Source organism: Orycteropus afer, unplaced genomic scaffold, assembly GCF_000298275.1.
Source record: "Orycteropus afer afer isolate SDZICR_OR568_19922 unplaced genomic scaffold, OryAfe1.0 scaffold00179, whole genome shotgun sequence".
NCBI lineage: Eukaryota > Metazoa > Chordata > Mammalia > Tubulidentata > Orycteropodidae > Orycteropus > Orycteropus afer.
In genome coordinates, this window is record NW_006921766.1 from 2,879,500 (window position 1) to 2,900,196 (window position 20,697).

General features: G+C 48.5%; 1 protein-coding gene across 1 annotated transcript; it reads right to left on the reverse strand.

The window, feature by feature from the left end:
* Nucleotides 1-15,129: 15,129 nt before the first annotated feature.
* On the reverse strand, nt 15,130-20,045 carry CRYAA (crystallin alpha A). The gene is made up of 3 exons (XM_007947260.1): nt 19,857-20,045; nt 18,276-18,398; nt 15,130-15,339 (listed from the first exon to the last, which is right to left on the reverse strand). The coding sequence occupies exons 1-3, from the start codon at nt 20,043-20,045 to the stop codon at nt 15,130-15,132; spliced, it is 522 nt and encodes a 173-aa protein (XP_007945451.1).
* Between the last annotated feature and the right edge of the window lie 652 nt (nt 20,046-20,697).

Below are 20,697 nucleotides of genomic sequence, written 5' to 3' on the forward strand. Positions count from 1 at the left end.
GTGGTCAGTTTGCCCCACTGTTTCATTCATTAGCAGGAGAGGAAGGTGTGTTGGGGAGGAAGGACTGGGCTCCAAGTACACCACGCTGGATGGGGATCAGGGAAGTTAGGTTGCAGGAGCAGCCTTTCTGATGCCTAGATGAAGAAGCCCCCTCCGTGCCCAGTGGGGGCACTAAGGAAGGCCACTGGGGGTGTGGCAGGCTGTTACTTGTGACCCCCACTCCCCTAGTTAGACTAACTACCTGTTAGAATCACCTGGGGAGTGATGACAAACCCTGGTGCTTGGCCTTGCTCATACCAATTAAACCTAGGCTCTGGGGGCAGAAAGGAGCTCTGGTGGTGCAGTGGCTAAAGCATTCGCATGCTAAGCAAAAAGTCAATGGTTTAAACCCACCAGCCATTCTGGGAGAGAAAGATGAAGCAGTCTGTTTCCATAAGGATTTGCAGACTTGGAAACCCTATGGAACAGTTCTATTCTGTCCTATAGAGTCACTGTGAGTCAAAATCGACTCAATGGCAATGAGTTTGGGCTGAGGGCTGACAGATGTGCACCCCTGAAAGCTGGGAGTAGGAGCTGCCAATGTGCAGGGCAGGGTGGGAAGTGCTGGGCCAGATTGAGCTGGGTGCCTTGGAGAAAAGGGAGCATTGGCCCACAGGGTGCAGGAAGAACTGAGCAGCCCCAGGGGAAACACAAAGGGCTTTGAGCACCACCTTCAAATCCTCTTCAACTCGAATGTCAGGGCTACCACCACTTGGTTGCCCAGTGGCTTCCCAGAGTCACAGCCAGGCCATCATCTTTGGACCTCAGATGGCTGTGGTCTAGACTAGAGGCACAGATGGCCTCATCCCTGGCTCAGCTGGGAAATGGACTGTGGCCCTAGGGCCTGGATGGAACTCCCTTTGCTGTGCTGTGCACCGCCTGTTGTCTGTTTCCTTGCACCTTCACCCCAAGGGCAAGTCCAATCCCTGAAACAGACACCTCCTCCCACCCAGCCTACTAGATCTGGTGACAATGCTGGTTTCTGAGAGGTAGATCCCTCAGTTTATGAAAATCTTCCTCCATCTTCCCTCAGATGTTCACATATTTAAAAAAAAAAAAAAAAATTGCCAACAAGTTGCCTCTGACTCATGGCGACTCTATGTGTGCCAGAGTAGAACTGTGCTCCAAAGGGTTTTCAGTGGCTGAAGCTGATCTCCAGGCCTTTCTCCCAAAGTGCCTCTGGGTGGACTCAAACCTCCAGCCTTTCCGTTAGCAGCCAAGTGTGACAACCATCTGCACCACCCAGGGACTCCTTGTTCATTGAATTATTATCTGAAATGCCCAGAGCAGTACTTGCCACATGGTAGCCAAAGCTCTCTTGAATCTCTTTCCCTCTCCCAATCTGGAAGTTTCTGTCCTCCTTCCCTTTCCTTGTGGGTACTTCCTGCCTGGTGCCTGGTGGTGAAACTATTTATGCAAATTGCCACTCCTTCATCCTGGACCAGATCATTCTGTCTTCAGGCCCAGCCTGCTCAGGGCTGACCTCAACCAGGCCGGAACCAGGTTGGTCCAGATCTGCCTTAGACAGAGGCCCTGGGTTCACACCTGGTTTCAGGCACCTTCAGGTATTAGGGCCTCCCCTGCTCACCTCCCAGGCCTCTCACAGCCCCTGATGGGGTGCTAGTATGGTGAGTGACCAAAAACTGCATGGTTAAATCCAGCAAACTGAGCCACAGGGACCAGGACATAATAAGGGCCCACCACTGAGTCACCCTCAGGATGCCACCCCTGGTCTAAGGGTTTATGAGCCCAAGGTTGAAAGCATTCCTAAAGCTGGCTGCATGTATCCCTCTCTGAGTTAGTGGGACCCAGAGTCCCCTTGGCTTGTCAAACCCCTTACTTGACCTTAGGTCTTTCATCAACCTTACCCAACACCAGTGCCCAAGCATGACCAAGGCCTCCTCTGCATGTCACCTCAGCAACTCAGGATCCAGGGCCATCCTCCTCAGTGGGACAGGGCTAGAACCAACTGATAGCACCCCTCCTACTCACATGGCACCCATAGCATCTCTTGGTTCTTAGTAGGGTGTCTAGGGCCTTCAGGTGCCATGCCTGGCCAGTCAGCAGTTTCCCCATGAGTCTGTTAATAAGTGGATCATTTGCAGGGGAAGAGTATGGGACCACCTATGAGGCAATGACTAAGATGTCTGAATAGAAGCACAGTCCTTCTACATGTCAGAGAGAAGCCAGGCTCTTTTGGAGAACAGGGAGGCTTCACCCTGACCTCTCCAATGGATGCATCTAAACTCACCTCTCAAAAGTGGAGGAACCTTAGAAAAAAATTGGTTTAGTTTTTGTGGGTTGTTTCTGTGTGTGTGTTGTTGTTGTTGTTGCTTTAATTAATGCATCGTAAGCCATTCACTTTCATTAACAAATCACAGAATCACTCAATTTTCTCACAAAAAAAGGGATCTCAGAAACTTTCAACTCATTAATTAGGGAACCTGGCAGTTCAGGGCAATGTCCAGCACTGTCAGTGCCCTTTACTTCTAGGATTAGAAAGCCTATTGGGCCAGGAACAGTGTCTCGCCCCAACTGCCCAGCCAGAGCTGCAGCCCCAAACCCTCGGCCATGTGCATTTCTGGGCCTGAACTTCTTCATCTTTAAGATGGGCTGGTACCCAAATCCCAAAGAATCCACAAGAAAACTTCTAGAGCTGATAGAGGAATTTAGCAAAGTTGCAGGGTACAAGGTCAACAAACAAAATCATTTGGGTTTCTAAACACCAGCAATCAGAAATCTGAATGGGAAATTAGGGAAACAATTCCATCTATGATAGCATCCAAGAGAATAAAATACCTAGGAATTAATCTAATCAGGGATATGAAGGACTTATATGATGAAAACTATAAAATACTGCTGAAAGAGATTAAAGAAAAAGAAATGGAAAGATTGGAACATGTTCACGGACTGAAAGACTTAATATCATTAAGATGTCAGTATTACCCAAAGAAAAAAGACTCATTAACTACCTACAACATGCAGATGACATAAGTGCTTGCTGAATGTGAAGAGGAATTGAAGCACTTGTTGATGAAGATCAAAGACTACAGTCTTCATTCAGTATGGATAACATCTCAACATAAAGAAAACAAAAATACTCACAACTGGACCAGTGAGTAACATCATGGTAAATGAAGAAAAGATTGATTATGTCAAGGATTTCGTTTTACTTGGATCCACAATCAACACCCATGGAAGCAGCAGTCAAGAAATCAGACATCGTATTACACTAGGCAAATCTGCTGCAAAAGACCTCTTTAAAATGTTGAAGAGCAAATATGCCACTTTGAAGACAAAGGTGTGCCTAACCCAAGCCATGGTATTTTCAATTGTCTCATGTACATGTGAAAGCTGGAAAACTGAAGAATTGATGCCTTTGAATTGTGATGTTAGTGAAGAATACTGGAATAACTCGGACTGCCAGAAGAACCAACAAATCTGTCTCAGAAAAAGTGCAGCCGGAATGCTCTTTGGAAATAAGAATGGCAAATCATCTCACTTACTTTGGCCATGCTGTCAGAAGAGACCATTCCCTGGAGAAGGATGTCATACTTGGTAAAGTAGAGGGTCAGAGAAAAAGGGGAAGACCTTCAACAAGATGGATTGACACAGTGGCTGCCACAATGGGCTCAAGCATAGCAAGCATTGTAAGGTTGGAGCAGGAGAGGGCAGTGTTTTGTTCTGTTGGATACAGGGTCACTGTGAGCTGGAATCAACTTGACGGCACCTAAGAACAAGAACAATAAAAATCGCCCAAAGAAATCTATAGATTCAACACAATCTCAATCAAAATTCCCACAGCCTTTTTTACATCAACAGAGAAACCAGTCCTCAATGTTATATGGAATGGCAAGAGGGCCTGAATAGCTAAAGCAATGTTGAAAGAGAAGAACAAAGTATAAGGGCTCACACTTCCTGATTTCAAAACATACTTTACAACTACTATAATCAAAACAGGAGCTCTGGTAGCGTAGTGCCTAAGGCACTTTACTGCTAACCAGAAGACTGGCGGTTCAAACCCACTAGCCCCTCCTCAGAAGGAAGGTTGGGCAATCTACTTCCATAGTGATACTGCCTCAAAAATCCAAGGAGGGGTCGCTATGAGTCAGGGCCGACTCAATGGCAAAATAACAACAACAACATAAACAACAAAATAGTCTGGTACTGATATAACAATATGCACACAAAACTCAACTCACTGCGGTCGAGTCGGAGCTGACTCATGGTGACCCCTCCTTGGGTTTCCGAGGCAGTGTCACTATGGAAGTAGATTGCCCAACCTTTCTTCTGAGGAATGGCTGGTGGGTTTGAACCACCAGCCTTCTGGTTAGCAGTCAAATGCATTAGGCACTATACCACCAATGGAATAGAATTGAGAGTCCAGAAATAATCTCACACATGTATGGTCAGTTGATTTTTGACAAGGTCCTGAGTCCATTAGATAAGAGGAAAAGAGTGTCTTCAGTAAATGTTGCTGGGAAATTTGTATTTCCACATGCAAAAAAAAAAAAAGAAAGAAAAGGAACAGGATCCATGCCCAACACCATACACAAAAACAAATTCAAAATGTATTAAGGACCTAAATGTGCAAACTAAAGCCATAAAATTCTTAAGAGAATAGGCAGGGGCAACAGTGTCAGGCCTAGTTTTCAACAATGGATTATCTAATATAATAACAAAAGCACAAACAGCAAAAGACAAATAAATGGAATCTCATAAAAATTAAAAACTTTTGTTCATCAAAAGACTTGACCAAAAATGTGAAAAGTCAAACTGCTAACTGGGTGAATATCTTCAGAAACCATATACCCAGCAAGAGGAGAACAAAAAAAAAACAAATAATCCAATCATAAAATTGGCAAAGAACTTGAATAGACATTTCATCAAAGAGGACATTCAAATAGCCACAAAACACACAAAAAAATATGCTTACCATCATTAGCCATCAGAGAGATGCAAATCAAAACCACAATGAGATACAATTTCACACCCACAAGGATGGCAAAAGGAGCTCTGCTGGTGTAGTGCCTAAAGCATTTGACTGCTAACCAGAAGTTTGGTGGTTCAAACCCACCAGCCACTCACAGAAGGAAGACTAGGCAATCTACTTCTGTAAAGATTTACCACCTCGGAAATCCAAAGGGGGTCGCTCTGAGTTAGAATCGACTTGATGGCAGTTGAGTTTGGTTTTGTGGTTTTAGAATGGCTAAGACTTTTCTTTAACAAAATTTAGAAAAGAAAGCAGAAAACAACAAATGTTGTTGAGGATGTGAGGATATTGGAACCCTTATCCATTGCTTAAAGAAAAAATAAAAACAAAACTGCCATCGAGTTGATTCCAACTCTTAGAGACCCTATAGGATAGAGGAGAACTTCCCCATGGGGTTTCCAAGGATGTAAATCTTTAACAGAAGCAAACTGCCTCATCTTTCACTTGCAGAGTGGCTGGAAGGTTAGAACCACAAACCTTTTGGTTAGCAGGTCAATGCTTTTACCGTAGCATCACCAGAGCTCCTTTCTCCAACGCTTAAAAAAAAAAAAAAAACCCTCATTGCCATTGAGTCAATTCCAACTCCTAGCAACCTTCTTTGGGTTTTTGAGGCAGTTAATCTTTACAGAAGTAGATTGCCCAGTCTTCCTTCCATGGAGTGGCTGGTGGGTTTGAACCATCAATCTTCTGGTTAGCAGTCAAATAAATGCCTTAGGCACTATGCCACCAGCCTTTGTGGAAAATAGTGTGGTCGTTCCTCAAAAAATGAAAAATAAAAATAGCATATGACCCAACACTTTCACTCCCAGGTATATACTCAAAAGGCTTGAAAGAAGAGGCTCTAAAAGACATGTGGACACCAATGTTCATTGCAGCACTATTCACAATAGCCAAAAGTTGGAAATAACCTAAATGCCCATCAACAGATGAATGGATAAACAAAATGTGGTACATACATACAATGAAATACTACTCCGCCAGTAGGAGAAATGAAGTCTTGATACCCGTTACAGTACAGACGGTTCCTGAAGACATTATGCCGAGCAAAGTAAGCCAATCACAAAAGAACAAATATTATATGACCTAACTTGTACAAAAGACAAGAAAAGGTAAATGTACAGAGAGACCAGTTCCAGGGATGGGAGAGAGGGAGGTAATGGTGATGGAAAAATCATATTGATTAAGGATAGGGCTGATTATTGTAATTGCTGTCAATAAGTTGTAGACCTGTAAAAAAAAAATTGAATTTGCAAAAGATGTGATATATATATTTACATAATGACAAAAAATTACAGCTGTTGAGGTTGCTTGAGTACAACCAAACACTATGGAATTTGGTTTCTTGGTTTTCAGTTTCAGGTTTGTGGTTTCATGCGACAGGACAGTTAATTGGCCTAATAATGTATTTAGTGCTTCCTTCCACCTTGTAGTTCATTGCCTAGTGTCTGAGGCCTTAAAAGCTTGAAAGCAGCCATCCAGGGCACAACAATAGGTCTGTATTTACCTGAAGCAACAGAAAAGGAAGCAAAGTCAGGAATAGCAGGAGGATATGGAATGTGTGGCTAATTGCCTCCATGAACAACTGCTTCCTTTGCCATGAGACCAGAAGAAATGTATGGTGCTTGGCTGTCATTGGAAGCTCTGGTAGCATAGTGCCTAAGGCATTTGACTGCTAACTAGAAGGCTGGAGGTTCAAACCCACCAGCCACTTTTCAGAAGGAAGACTGGGCAATCAATTTCCATAGAGATACTGCCCCAGAAACTCAAGGAGGGGTCGCTATGAGTCAAATCCAACTCGATGGCAGTGAGTTTGGGTTTTTTTTGGCTATCATTACTGAACATTATGATCAAGAATTCCATAGAACACTCTTGATCAAAAGGGGGGAAATGCATAATAGAATTTCAGATTCTCATGGACTCTAGACTTACTTTCTAGGAGCTCTGGTGGCGTAGTGCCTAAGGCACTGCTAACCAGAAGGCTGGCAGTTCAAACCTACCAGCCACTCTTCAAAAGGAAGATGGGGCAATCTACTGCCATAGTGATAGCGCCTAGAAACCCAAGGAGGGGTCACTATGAGTCGGGTCTGACTCGACGGCACATAACAACACCACCAACTAGACTTTCTGGAGCCATGAAAGGTAGATGGACCCCTGAAACTATTGCCCTGAGATAATCTTTAAACCTTAAACCAAAAATACCTCCTGAAGTCTTCTTAAAACCAAAGCATAGTTTACCTTAACTAGTAAAAAGCATTGTTCTCTTTCAAGCATTGTTCTTTTGAGAACTATTTATATGGGATCAGATTGACAATAGCATCTCAAAAGATTAGATAGGAACCTTAAAGGCAGTGAATTTATGTTAATGGGGTAAAAACAACTCAGATAAGGAGGGTTAAAATGGTTGCACAACTCAAAAATTGTAATCAATGTCAAGTGGTACACAAAGAAACTAAAATAGGTGCATGTTTTTCTGTGTATGTTCTCAACAACAACCACATAAATAAAATTTAGGGAAACAATGGGCTGGTACCCAAGTGAGCGTGTCCTTAAAGTCAAGGGCTATGCCACTCCGGGTGTTAGTGGTGCTGCTGGACCCTGGCCGGCCCCTCCCAGAAAACATATATATATATATATATATATACATCAGTCTCTGGGAGAGGATTCTGGAATCCAAGTTCCTGCCCCATTCCCTGGTGGCCACGTGTCCTTGGGCCAGTCATTGAACTTGGTTGCTCATCTATGACATGGGCAAAAGAACATCTCATAGGTGAAGTGTTATAGGGAACATCTAGCACAGACCTGCTTGTTAAAATCCAATGTGTGGCCACTATAGACCATCAGAAAACTGTGAGCTGAGAGCTTCATCCTTGCACCCTGAGGCATCGCTCCCTTTTCTCCTTTGAATCAAGAGCTCCTCCAAGCTCAGTTGGTTCCTTTTTCCACCATCTACAAGCCACTCTGGGGACCATGGGGCCTAGATGTCCTGCAAATGTGTAGATGGAATTTAGGTGTCCTGTCTTCCCATGGAGTTTCTGGGTAGTGCCCATGTGTAACCACTCATCTACTAACCAAAAGATGCAGGTTCAAGTCCACCCAAATGTGTCTCTGAAGAAAGGCCTGGTGATCCACTTCTTGAAAATCAGCCACTGATAACCCCATGGAGCACAGTTCAACCCTGACACACATAGGTCACCATGAGTCTGAGTCAGCGGCAACTGGGCCTTTGGCCCTCTGGCTTCAGATGTCCATGTTCCTCCAAATCTGAGGGTGCTCCTCCAGTTCTGGCCCCACTCTCCCCTCAGTATGAGTTAGCTGCAAATCCCCCTTACATGCCATCAGCTTGATTCTGAGGCCAGCACTGGTGTGGAAAGCTGATTTTGTGCTTTTTTGTTGTTGTTGTTGTTGTTTGTCGTCAAGTCGGCCCCAACTCATAGCGACCCCTCCTTGGGTTTCCGAGGCAGTATCACTACGGAAGTAAAATTGCCCAACCTTCCTTCCGAGGAGTGGCTGGTGGGTTTGAACTGCCAGCCTTCTGGTGAGCAGGTTTTGTGCTAGATGATCACTATTATCAATTCCTTCTTCCTGGTGGAGTAAAGATGAGGGGCTGCCAGGCACTAAGGCAGCTGAAAGCTCCAGGGGACTAACCACCACAAATCCACTCCCTTCCTTCCCTTCCCTCCCTGTGACCTTGTGGTGCCCTTGAGCAGCTGCCCTGTCCCCTCCCTTGCCAATCTCTCCCCTTGGGAAGGTACATCAGGTGCTGCAAGCACCACTCAGAATGTCAGGTCTTCCAGAAAGATCCTTGATGTAAACTATCAGCCGGCTCGTTTACTAGGCGGGGTCCTCAGGGGGAAGAAACAGATGTGGAGTACCTTTATGTAACTGTTTCTTTCAAGTTCAGGTATAAATCAGATACACAGGGAGTCAGTGCCATGAGCGGAGAAGGGATAAAGCTTGAGAGCTGGGTCTTTACAGACAAGTGTGTGTGTGATATGTGTGAATGTTCACATAAGCATGTGTTTGTATGGGATTTTATGAATATTTATGTGTGTGTTGTAAATGTGTGGGTGTGTTTGCCAATATTCATACATGTGCATGTTTGTATATGTGTTTGTACATGTGTGCATGTGTGTGCTGTGCATAAGTGCATATATGTGCATGTATATCTGTGTGTGTTTGTATGTGGTATGTGCATTGTATGTGTGAATGTGTACCTTATGTTTGTATGTATGTGCATGTGTGTGCACATATGTGTTTTGTGCATTGTGTTTATATGTATGTGTATGTGTGCACATGTATGTGTATATGTTGGTGTGAGTGCATGCCCACATGTGTTGTTCTGTTTTGTTTTATTGACACAGCTTCAGGGCCTCTAGCCTCTCCTGGCCAAGCAGACATAAGCCTGGATCCGGTTCTTAGACAAGGTCTGGAAGCAACTGAGCCTCCCAGCCTGTGAGCTGTTCACCCAGTGGCTGAGAGTTCACAGTGATGGGGGCCATATGGCAGCTGTGGCCTTTGGCCAGGTGCCCCCTCCCTCAACAATGTAGCCTGATAGAAGCTCCCTTCCAAGCTCCCATTCCACCCAGAATGGCTGCTCTGCATAGTCTTCCTTGCACTTAGAACTGGGGTCTGACACATGGGTTTCAGTCTCTGGTCTCAGCCTGTCCTGAGGCAGTCATATGTAGCATCTGGCTGGGGAACTTTTGACCCTCTGACCCACCACTGTGTCAGGCCTTGGGGCTGCGTGCCATGGCCATCTCCAACCCTGCCCCTATAGGCCTTGGATATAGGCAGGACAGAGGTTGCCCTAAGACAGTTTCCTGTGCATGAGGGGCTGGGGGAAGCCTGAGAGCCCTGAGCATATGTCACCTCTGCTGGAGGCCAGCTAGAGAGTGAATTCATTCTGCTGGTAGGATACCTCAGCCAGAGCTTGGGGGCCTCCCAGCACAGTGCCACCACAGGAAGCAATCCCTCTTTTTTCAAATTATTTCACAAACAAGCAGATGAAACCAAAATGTTTATTGTAAGGAAATGCCATGGCCACTGTGCTGCTTTCTGGGATCTCCCTGCCTTGGCCTCCTCTGGTGGACATCAGGGTCAAGGGAACAGAAATCTTCTATTACTTTGCATCTCCCAGCTTGGCAACTCTCCCGGCACCAGGAGCTCTGCGGATGTTTGTTGCAGCTGCCTCCTTGGGCAGATGAAGGTGACCTTTAATCCTGATGCTGCAAGTCCTCTGCCTGCTAAGGTCCTGGGGGCCGAGGCACAGCCTCTACTCCCACCTAGTGGTCAGTCCTGAAATGGCTGGCTGGCTGTGGAAAAAAGAAAACCTGGGGGCATGGCTGCATGTTGTTATGGAATATTCCATCCACTACTTTCCCTGAACTGGAATATGAGGGACCTGATTCTCCCCAGAGGACTTTCCCAAGAGGGGTTAAGAAATATCCCCATGGTCACAGAACAAGTCATCATCAGAGCTAGAACCAGAACCTGACCCCCTTAGTGCTCCCTTATATGTTTGTGTGGCATTTTAATCATAATCCAAGTAGGGATTCAGAGCCTGGCCTTGAAGTCAAACAGGAAGGGGCAAATTCTGACCCAGGCCCTCACTAGTGTAGGATGCTGGCCAGCGACTCCACCTTCCAAGCCCAGATTCCCCACCGAACAACAGAACTGATGCTGCAGGCTGTTGTGTGGATTGCATAGGGTCTCAAGTTACTACTGTGCTTGACATGGCACCAAGAGCATGATAGCTACTCAGTTACTGCTTTACATGCTGTTGCTGCTGCTACTGATGGTGATGGTGATAATAATGACAGTGATGATGGTGATGGTGGTGGTGGAGATGATAATGACACTGCTATTCACAGTGAAAATGAGATGCCAGGATATGGAGTAGGTAACTCTTGCTCTAGGTCATATAATTCTGGCAGCAGGAGAGAGTTTCTGCGTAGAGATATGGAACCTGACACCTATCAACTTCCAGTGAGCCTTCTTGGCCCTTTCACTCTCCCCACATAGAGGTGCTATATTGGCCAGATTTTAAGAGTCACCCAGAGAGATTATCAAAGGCACAGGTTCCCGGACTCCTCGCCTCCAGGCTCTGACTCAGAAGGTCTGGGCAGGGTCCAGGACTTTGAATATTTACAAAGCACTTTGGGAAATTCTCCCATTGGCAAGTTTTGGGAATACTGACCAATCCTATCTTCCCAGGTACTATAGAGGTACCTGCCACATGCCCTAGAGTGGACGGGTAGGCCCTGGCTGCCTGGGACTGCTGGGAAGAGTTCCCTCTTACCTAGTCTCATCCCAACAGAGTCAGGGAGCATGCCAGGAAAGCAGGCATAGTCAGACCACAGGGGGCCTAGGAGGCCAGGCTGAGCAGTGCGAAGCTGAGGAGGGGCATAACAAGAGCTTTGGGGCCTCATCCACCAGAGTGGTAAGGTGAGGGTAAGATGCGGGTGGGATTGCAGAGGCACTGGCAGCAGGGCCAGAGGGATGCTGCACCATCATGCAGGTGAGGCATTCCAGGGCCAGCACCAGGAGATGGAGGTGAGCTTGGATAGGGGCAGGGGGCCATCAGATAATCCTCTTGGTTTCTGAAAAACCAAATTAATTGCTGTTGAGTTACCTCTGGCTCATGGCAACCCCATGTGTGTCAGAGTAGAACTGTGCTCCACAGTGGTTTTAATGGCTGATGTTTCAGAAGTAGATCACCAGGCCTTTCTCCCTAGTGCCTCTGGTAAATGCAAGCCTTCAACCTTTGAGTTAGCAGCTGAGCACATTAACTGTTTGCACCAAGTTCTTCTTGAGGCAGCCTGTAGAGTCAACACTGGATGGAAGTGTGCTGAGTATGGTCAGGTGACTTTGAGGACAGGGCAAACCCCAGAGGGCCACCAGGCAGTGTGGCCTGAGCTGTGCTATTTACTTTTGAGCTTGCTTTAGCATGGCCTATTGCTGAGGCTGGCTTCAGGCAGGCCTTCTTGTGACCCTACAGAGTTTGGGCACCCTGTGGGGCCCATGGAGACAAACCTTAGATGGGGTCCACTCTTCCAGGCCTAGCTGTTTGCTGGCTGGGTGGCCCTTGAGTTAGTTCCAGCCAAGCTCTGTGTCTCATCTAGACAAGAGGATAATGATGCCAACTTTGAGGTTGCTGTAGGATGAGACATTGTCAGTTGGCACTGACACATAGGACAGGAGGTTTGGCCCAACAGTTGCTGTGGCAGCTGTGGAACAAGATTTTTCCAGGAGAGCAGACCCCTAGACTGTGTAGATAGCAAATGCCCATTGGATACAACAGTTTCCCAAGGATACAGATATGGCTGGCTGCAAGCAGGCGAGAGAGCACCAGGGATGCCACGTGCACCAGGGATTCATGGCACCAAACCTTCTACGAAGGGTTCTTGGGACAAGTAAACCCTACCCTGGGAGTTCAGAGGCACAACAGAGCCCATGGCCACAGCCTCCAGTGCATATAATTTTAAGAAACCTTGGGCAGAGAAGGGAGGAGTCACAATCACCATGTTTCAGGGACCAGATGAGATGGGGACCCTGAGTCCTTCCTAAGCCTGTGGGCTATGAGGTGACTGGTGGACTGTAGGAGGTGAGCAGCCTCCACCCAGCAGGAAATTCTCTGTCTCCAGTGCTCTGTGCATGATCAAGATTGTAGTACTGCCCCGCATGGCCTCCCAGTGAAGGCCATGTCCTCAAACAAGAGCTATAGCAAACAAAAGGCCATCTGCATCTAACAACAGCTGAGTCTCTGTGGCTGCAGCCAAGACTCCACACACACACACATCCTCCCCCCCCCCCCCCCCCCCCCCCCCCCCCCCCCCCCCCCCCCCCCCCCCCCCCCCCCCCCCCCCCCCCCCCCCCCCCCCCCCCCCCCAGGCTCTCAGGAGAGGCCCATCTCCCTGAGGAACATGAGGAAGGGCCCATTGAGGAGGTTGGTCTGGTGCAGACCCAGAGAAGCTGGGTGACTCAGAGACTCTGATGTTCCAGAATATCCCATCTCAGTCTCAAAACAGAGTGGCTGCCTTCCCACCTGCACAGCGCATGTGCACTGAATGGTGGAGCGCTGCTTGGGGCAGGAAGGGCGGAGGGAGTATCAGGACTTCCACAGTGAAAGGGACCGTCTTTCTGTAAGAGCCATGCCCAGTGTCATGAAAATAGACATAAGTTGCATCTATGTGCGTCAGGGTGTGTGAGTGTATGAGCAGGTATGTGAGTATGAGCATGTGTGAGTGTATGTCTGAGAGTATAAGGGTGTGTATGTGAGTGTATGTGTATGTGAGAGAGTGAACAGGTGAGTAGTGACCAAGTGTGTGAGTGAATGTATGAGTGGGAGACTGTGTGTATGTGTCTGAGTAAATGTGAGTGAGCTGTGTGTATGTGAATGGATGTGTTGCTTTTCACTTAAAATGAGAATAACACTGTACTATTTCATCACACATTGAATAGGGACTGTTTTTTGTGGTTCTTCTCCCCTGTGTTCCCCTGCTTGGTGTTATGGGTTCTCTCCCAGCGGCCCTCCACAACTGTCACCTAACAAATTGAGAATATGGCCCATTAGGGTCCAAACCCCCATGCCGTGAGCGGAGAGTGGGAGCCCTTCCAGAGCCTGCAGTGCTGCAGTGCCACTCATGCCACAGCACCTGCTCCCTTCCACTCCCCAGGACCACACACTGAGTCCCCCGTGGCATGAGCCTCAGGTTACTTTTAGGAGCCACTCTAATTGCCTCTAAACTCGGGGCTCCTGCTCCTTCCTCAGATGGGGGGCCCTGCCTGGCTCCCCATCCTTGTCCTGTGAGGGGGAAATTGAGGCGAGAACAGGAGGGCCAGCCCACTCTGGGGTGCAAGCATGGCTCTTGGAATACTTATCCCTTCTACACCAGAAGTCCTCAAGGTCCCCCATGTCTGGTCCACAGAGGAAGGAAGCAGAGTGTGCCCCAGGACCCACTCTAGCATGGCAAGGCCAGGATGTGATCTTAATAGGACAGGCCAAGTTCTGACCTCATCCCTTAGGGACTGGTGGAACCTTGGGGAGTGGTGGTCGGGATGGAGAGAGGGCAAAGTTGTCCTTAAAGAACAGCCCCTGATGAGCCAGGAGAGAAGCGATCTCCCTCCAGACAGGGGGCTGATTAGGATGGGGAGCTTCCCTGCACCAGGTCCATGGCCCATCACCTCATAGCCTGGCCCCTGGGCCTCAAAGAGAGCTGAGAGGGAGTGCCTGGACTCTACCCCTCTCCCTCCTGCCCCCTACTCTCCAGCCCTCGAAAGTCTAGCCCTCACCCTGAAACCCTCTTCTTCCTGCAAAGTCAGGTCTCAAGGAATTGGGAAGGAGTCAGGTGTCCCAGGTTGCATGGTGAGGTGAACACGGGCATGTGTGGTGAAGACAGAGCACACAGACCCCAGCTGCATGTCACCATTCTTTATTGGCTGCCCCGGGGCTGCGAGCACATGAGGTGACTGGTGCCTCCAGAGTGGTGCTACATAGAAGAAGGAAGGTTCAAGGGAAGATGGTCTGAGAGAAGCAGGCTGTGAGAGCCCAGACTGCAGGGGTGCTGCTGCTGGGCCAGCCTCACAACACCTGGGCACACCTGGACAGGGCATGCACCTGGACCTGAGACAGGCACTGGCAAGGGTGTCAAGATAAACCTGGCTAGAAACCCAGAAGCCATTCTGAGATATCTCAGCAAGGGACTATGTTCTCCCTATCACCCCAGAGGCTGATCCCCTTCTCAAGGGATTATTGAAGGGCTTGCTAGTCAACCTCCTTTTTCTGTCTTCTTGGTAGATCTACCATAGGCCGCCTCCCCTAGGAGGATAAGAGTGCTGTCTACAGAAGTGTGGATGGCAGTCACTTCCACTACTGGCCAGTATTGGGACTTAGGTCACCTTACGGATCACAGCACCTTTGGCTAAAGTCTGGAGCTCTACTGACTACTCTCAGCCTCATCCCTTCTGAGAAGATGGAAAAGAAACAAAAGAGGGGAAAGCAGAGGAAGAACAAACATCTCGCCTTTTCTACAGTCTCCCCGGGATCAATGTGTGAGGGAGGGCTGAGAGCATGGCAGCCCAGCCCGCCACCTAGACATCTAGGATGAGGGCACAGAGCTGGGCTTCTCCTCCCGGGACACTGGGATGGCTCGCTCATTGTGGCTGCCATCCATGCTGGACTGGACCTTGGGGCCACAGAAGGTCAGCATGCCATCTGCAGACAGGGAGCAGGAGAGCGCCGACTGGTCCACATTGGAGGGCAGGCGGTAGCGGCGATGGAACTCACGGGAGATGTAGCCGTGGTCATCCTGGGAGAGTCAACAGGGAAGGGTGTGGTCAGAAGCACTCCTGCAGCAGATGGCTTGCCAGCCCCCATGCCAGAGAAGGCCTCACCTGAACCTCACACAGTATATATAAACACAGTCTGTTTAAGGGCACCTTATTTAGATACTCTGGTAGCATAGTGGCTAAAGCACTTGACTGCTAACCAGAAGGCTGGCGGTTCAAACCCACCAGCCACTCCTCGGAAGGAAGGTTGGGCAATCCTACTTCCGTAGTGATACTGCCTTGGAAACCCAAGGAGGGGTCGCTATGAGTCAGGGCTGACTTGATGGCACACAACAACAACAACATTTAGATACTCAGAAGCCCCAGTCAGTGCAAATGATTAACACACTCGGTTGCTGACCAAAAGTCTGGGGGCTGGAATCAATCCAGGAGTGCCTCAGAAGAAAGGCCTGGCAATATATGTCTGAAAAATCAGCCATTAAAAATGCTATGGAACATATAGGGGCTCTAGTGGCGTAGTGCCTAAGGCACTTGACTGCTAACCAGAAGGCTGGCAGTTCAAACCCACCAACCACTCCTTGGAAGGAAGGTTGGGCAATCTACTTCCATAGTGATACTGCCTCAGAAACACAAGGAGGGGTCGCTATGAGTCAGATTCGTCTCAGCAGCACATAACAACAACACAGAGCACAAATCTGCTCTGACACACGTGGGGTCACCATGAATCAGGGTCATTTCAGCAGCAAGTGGTTTTTATTTAATATATAGTGCTGATTCATCAACATTCAGTTCACAGCCAACAACATCATAACTCTTGTCTAAATGAAACCTATCCAACACGTATCTTTTCTTTGTAGGGTACACCGCAGCTTCTTATGGTTGAGAACACTACCCAGCATTTCAGCACTTTAGCACTATACTTAGGAGCCATTTTAAACAGCAAAATCACCAGTAAAAAGCAGAGGAATTGGGAAAACATGGCACTAAGTAGACCATGAAAAGGACACTTATTCCCAGTACAAGAGCTGAATCAAGAGGGCAGAGCATCAACTTATTCAATCTCATCTGGGAATAGGTACATTGGGTGACTCAAATTTTCCACTGCCCTGCTCATGTCCATGAATGATCATGAAAGTACCATGAGTATTGATTTGGGGGTTACAAATAAACTTTAGCAAGTAGGTGAATGTGCAAATATGGAATCCATGAGTAATGGGGACTGCCTATATTTCCTTGCTCTCACACACCATGGCATTGCCACCTGGCCATGTTTCCTGCCCAACTCTCAAGTGAGAGAGCCTTGAAAATGTCCACCCACAGCAGGTCCAAGCCTTCCCTGGGTCTACCTACTGCTTCAGTCTTGGCTCTCCAGACCGATTGGTTTCACTCCAAGATTGACCAATCTGTACTTGGCTGTATGCTTTGATCAGGGCTGCCCTTGCTCATGACCTGCAGATTCTGTTCAGGGTCAGCATTCTCTGTGTTCAGTCTGCTGAGTCAGAAAGCCACTGTACGGGACAGCTGAATCCCAGATTCACTCCCTTTCTCGATGCCCACCTCCTTCTCCATGGGAAAGCCAAGTTCAGAGTGCAAGGAAGGAGTTCCCAGGGCTGTATTGGCTAAATAGAATTAGCAAGGGTTTACCAGGCCTAAGAGAGTCCCTGAGAGGTGCAAAGAGTTAACATGCTTGGCTGCTAACTGAAAGATAGGAGATTCGAGTATACCCAGGAATGCCTCAGAAAACAGTCCTGGCAATCTACTTCCAAATAACCAGCCATTTAAAACCCTATGGAGGCCCAGTCTGCTCTGACACACATGGATTCACCATGAGTTGGAGTCGACTCCATGGCATCTGGATTGTTTTTATTTGGGGGCCCCAGGATGACAGACAGCAGGAATAGAGTTGGGTTTCACCACCCAACACCACCAACTTCTTCAGCAATGAAAAGAAAAGCTTCACCTCTGACTTAAAACTCATGCCTATTGAGTTGGCTCTGACTCACAGCAACCCCAATTGGGTTTCTGAAGCTGTAAATCTTTACCAAAGTAGATGGCCCCATCTTCCTTCTGCAGAGCAGCTGGTGGGTTTGAACTGCTGACCTTCTGGTTAGCAGCCAAGTGCCTTGTCCACTACACCACCAGAGCTCCAAAATGCAGAGCAGTGCTAAAGTTCTCCCACCAAGGTCTCTCTTCCTCCTCTCCCGCCTGGGGAAGTTGCATACATGTGGCTGTGCTATTGGCTCTGAGATTCTGCCTCCTGCCAGCCCAGTGCCCAGGGCTCGATCACACACCACTGCTCTCTGTTCTACCAAAGTCAGACCTGGTGCCTGCATGCAGAGGTGTCAGAGGTCTCCAAACAACCAAGAGTCTCCAGGGAAGGCCATGTGGCAGAGTGGGTGGGAGGGTGACCACCGGGAGACTCCATTCTGTCTTGTATGAGCTGTGCAGCCTCAGGCAGGCCATACCTCCCTTCCAGGTGTCAGCTCTGCTCTGAAAAATCAAGGTACTTAGAGTGCCAATCACACAGGTGCTGTGAGACATGAATGTGTCAACGCACCCACAGTGTTTAGAGCATCTATTAGATGAATAAATGATCACTGCTATCTCGAGCTCCTGGTCCAAAGGTAAGTTGTATGTGCACTGGCTCAGGGGCTGCCACCTGAACACTGAACACTCCTGGGCTCCTTTCCAGTCCCTCTCTGTCACTGGGCTGGAGCCAGTGATAGCTCAGAGCAAGCCAAGTCCAGGACTCTTAGCTGGACCCTAGCAGATTCCAGGACCCAAAGCCAATCACCCTTGCCTGCTTGCCCAAGTGTGCATGGATGACCCAGCAATCATGAGAGAATGGCTTTGCTTAGGGTGAAGTGGGTCCAATTCAGTGATCCCAAGGTCTTCCCAGTTCCCTCCCACTATGGGGCCCAGGACTCCCAGGGAGGACAGTGTGCCTCAAGCTCACCTGCCTCTCATTGTGCTTTCCATGGATCTCCACAAATTCATCCAGCACCTTCACTGTCAGTTCCTCGGGGGAGAAGTGCTTCACGTCCAGGAGGATGAGGAACTGGTCCCGGTCAGACCGGACCTGGAACCCAAACACTCCATGTGGATTCCCCTGGGGGCCACAAGCTCACAGGGAGGGTGTGGTATCTCTGCTCCCCAGTGATGAAGATGGAAACTGTGGTACTGCTCTAACCAATTCCTCCAACTCCAAGGGCCGCTGATGCAGACACTGCAGATCAGCACTCTGGCAATGTGACATCCAAACCCAAGGTTGTGGAGGGTTACTGTGGATCACCTGGGTAGTGTTGGGTTGGGGTTGGTTATGGATGGGCTGGTTGGTTGGTAATGAATTGGAGGGCTAGTTATGAATAGGCTGGCTAGTTATGTGTTGGCAAATTAATTGGTTATTGTTGAGGGACTGGTTATGGGCTTGTTGGCTCATTAGGTTTTAGTCGATTGGTTGCTTATGATTGAGGGGCTGGTTATGGGTTGATTGGTTGGTTATGGGTCGAGTTGTTGCTTGGTTATGATTGGGTGGCTGGTTATTGGTTAGCTGACTAAGTATGGGTTGGATGGCTAGTTGGTTATGGTTGGGTGGCTGGTTATGGGTTAGCTGGCTGCTATGGGTTGGATGACTGAGCATCTCAGCTTGGGGAACTGCCTTTGGCTTAATCTGTCTCTATATAAGCAGCCTGCGTCCTGTCTTTCACATCAACCTGACAATGCTTGGCAGCCTACCTGATGCCTTGCCATGTACATACAAAGCAGTTTCTTGCTTGCTGCCTTTATTTCCCCCACTCAGACCTTCCAACTTCCATTTAGGCTCTTCTGGTGCCAAAGCTGATTGTTATTGAATCATCTCTGCTGGTTCCCTTTGTTACTTAAGCACTTTTAGGACTATGGACCCTTTATAAGTTACCTCATGGCTCGAGGAGGGGCTGTTTCCTTTTGACTTTGGCCTTGGGTTTCTGAACCCTGCATAGTGCAGGCTGGAGGAGGGCTTTGCTCTGCTGTGACCATGAGAAGAAGCCACTCCCACCTGGTTCTCCAGGCAATGTACCCCCACCCATGCCCAGACCTCCTCGACTTGGAAGGGAAAGGACCGAAAGCAGCTCAACACAGAAAACTCGCATCTGCCACCAGACTTGCCTTGGCGGGGTTGTTCTTGGGGTTTCCAGCATGTGGTTGGTGCATTATAAACCACATATGGGTCATGAGCTGATGGAGGAAAAGAGAACGTTGGGCTCAGCTTGGCTTTCTCTTCCAACCTCCCTTCCCAGTGGTATGGCCAGGCATCTGGGGATGTGCAGCTCTGATCCAGTCCCTGTGTGCCCACAAGACCTCCTGGGCTGTGATATAGGCAGATGATGGATGGAAGATGCCCTGTGCCTACATCATCTGCTCTACGAAACACTGAAGGAGCATTTGGAGCAGCAAGATGGGTACCTCCCTGTCCCAGGCTGAGCTCTTGGAAATCCCTGCTTCTCATCTCTCCCACGCCCTGGGCCTCCCACCCACAGCCACCACCGAAGGGTCTTACCTCAGAGATGCCTGAGTCAAGCACGGTGCGGAAGAGAGACTGGCGGTAGTACGGGCTGATGGTGGAGGACAGGAAGGGCAACAGGTCATACTCAAAGAGGCCCTCGCCAAAAAACTGGTCAAAGAGTCGACTGGGGTAGAAGGGCCCCAGCGCACGTTTGAACCAGGGGTGCTGGATGGTGACATCCATGTCGGCACTGCAGGACCAGAGTCTGGTGAGAAGGTGGGCAGGGATCTCTGGGCAATGCAGTGGGGAGCTGGGATGTGAGCCTTCCTATATATGCCTTGGACAGAATGGAGGCATTAAGAGGATTTATTTGGAAATACATGAGCTCATGCCCAGTCAGCAGAAACATGGGCTGGACTGAGCATTGATGTGGACAGAGCACCCAACAATCCCAGCCATGGGTTGCGGCACTGGCCAATGTGATCCTAGACTCAGCTTAAGCCTGCCTGGGCACCTCCAGCTGCCTGCAAGACCACCATCCTCAAGGGCTGCTCTCTGCATGGTTCTGCCATGCTGCACGCTTCTTGTCTACTCACTGGATAGGTGGGTGCTGTAGGCCGAACACACAGGACAGACATATGTCCACTGCCTTGTGGGATTCTCACAGCCTCCTGGGAGGCAATGCTCATGCACTTCACACAGACAAGAAACTGAGGCACAGAAGCTAGGCAACTGACCCACAAAACCTCACTGCTACTGATTGAGAGGGCGGTGTTTCTCTAAAACAGAATTGCCTCTATTATTTGTTACTGGTTACAGAAAGGAGCATATTTATCATCAAAGTCTTAGGAAAGACAGGAAGTACAGAGAAGAAATTAAAAAGTGCCTATAATCC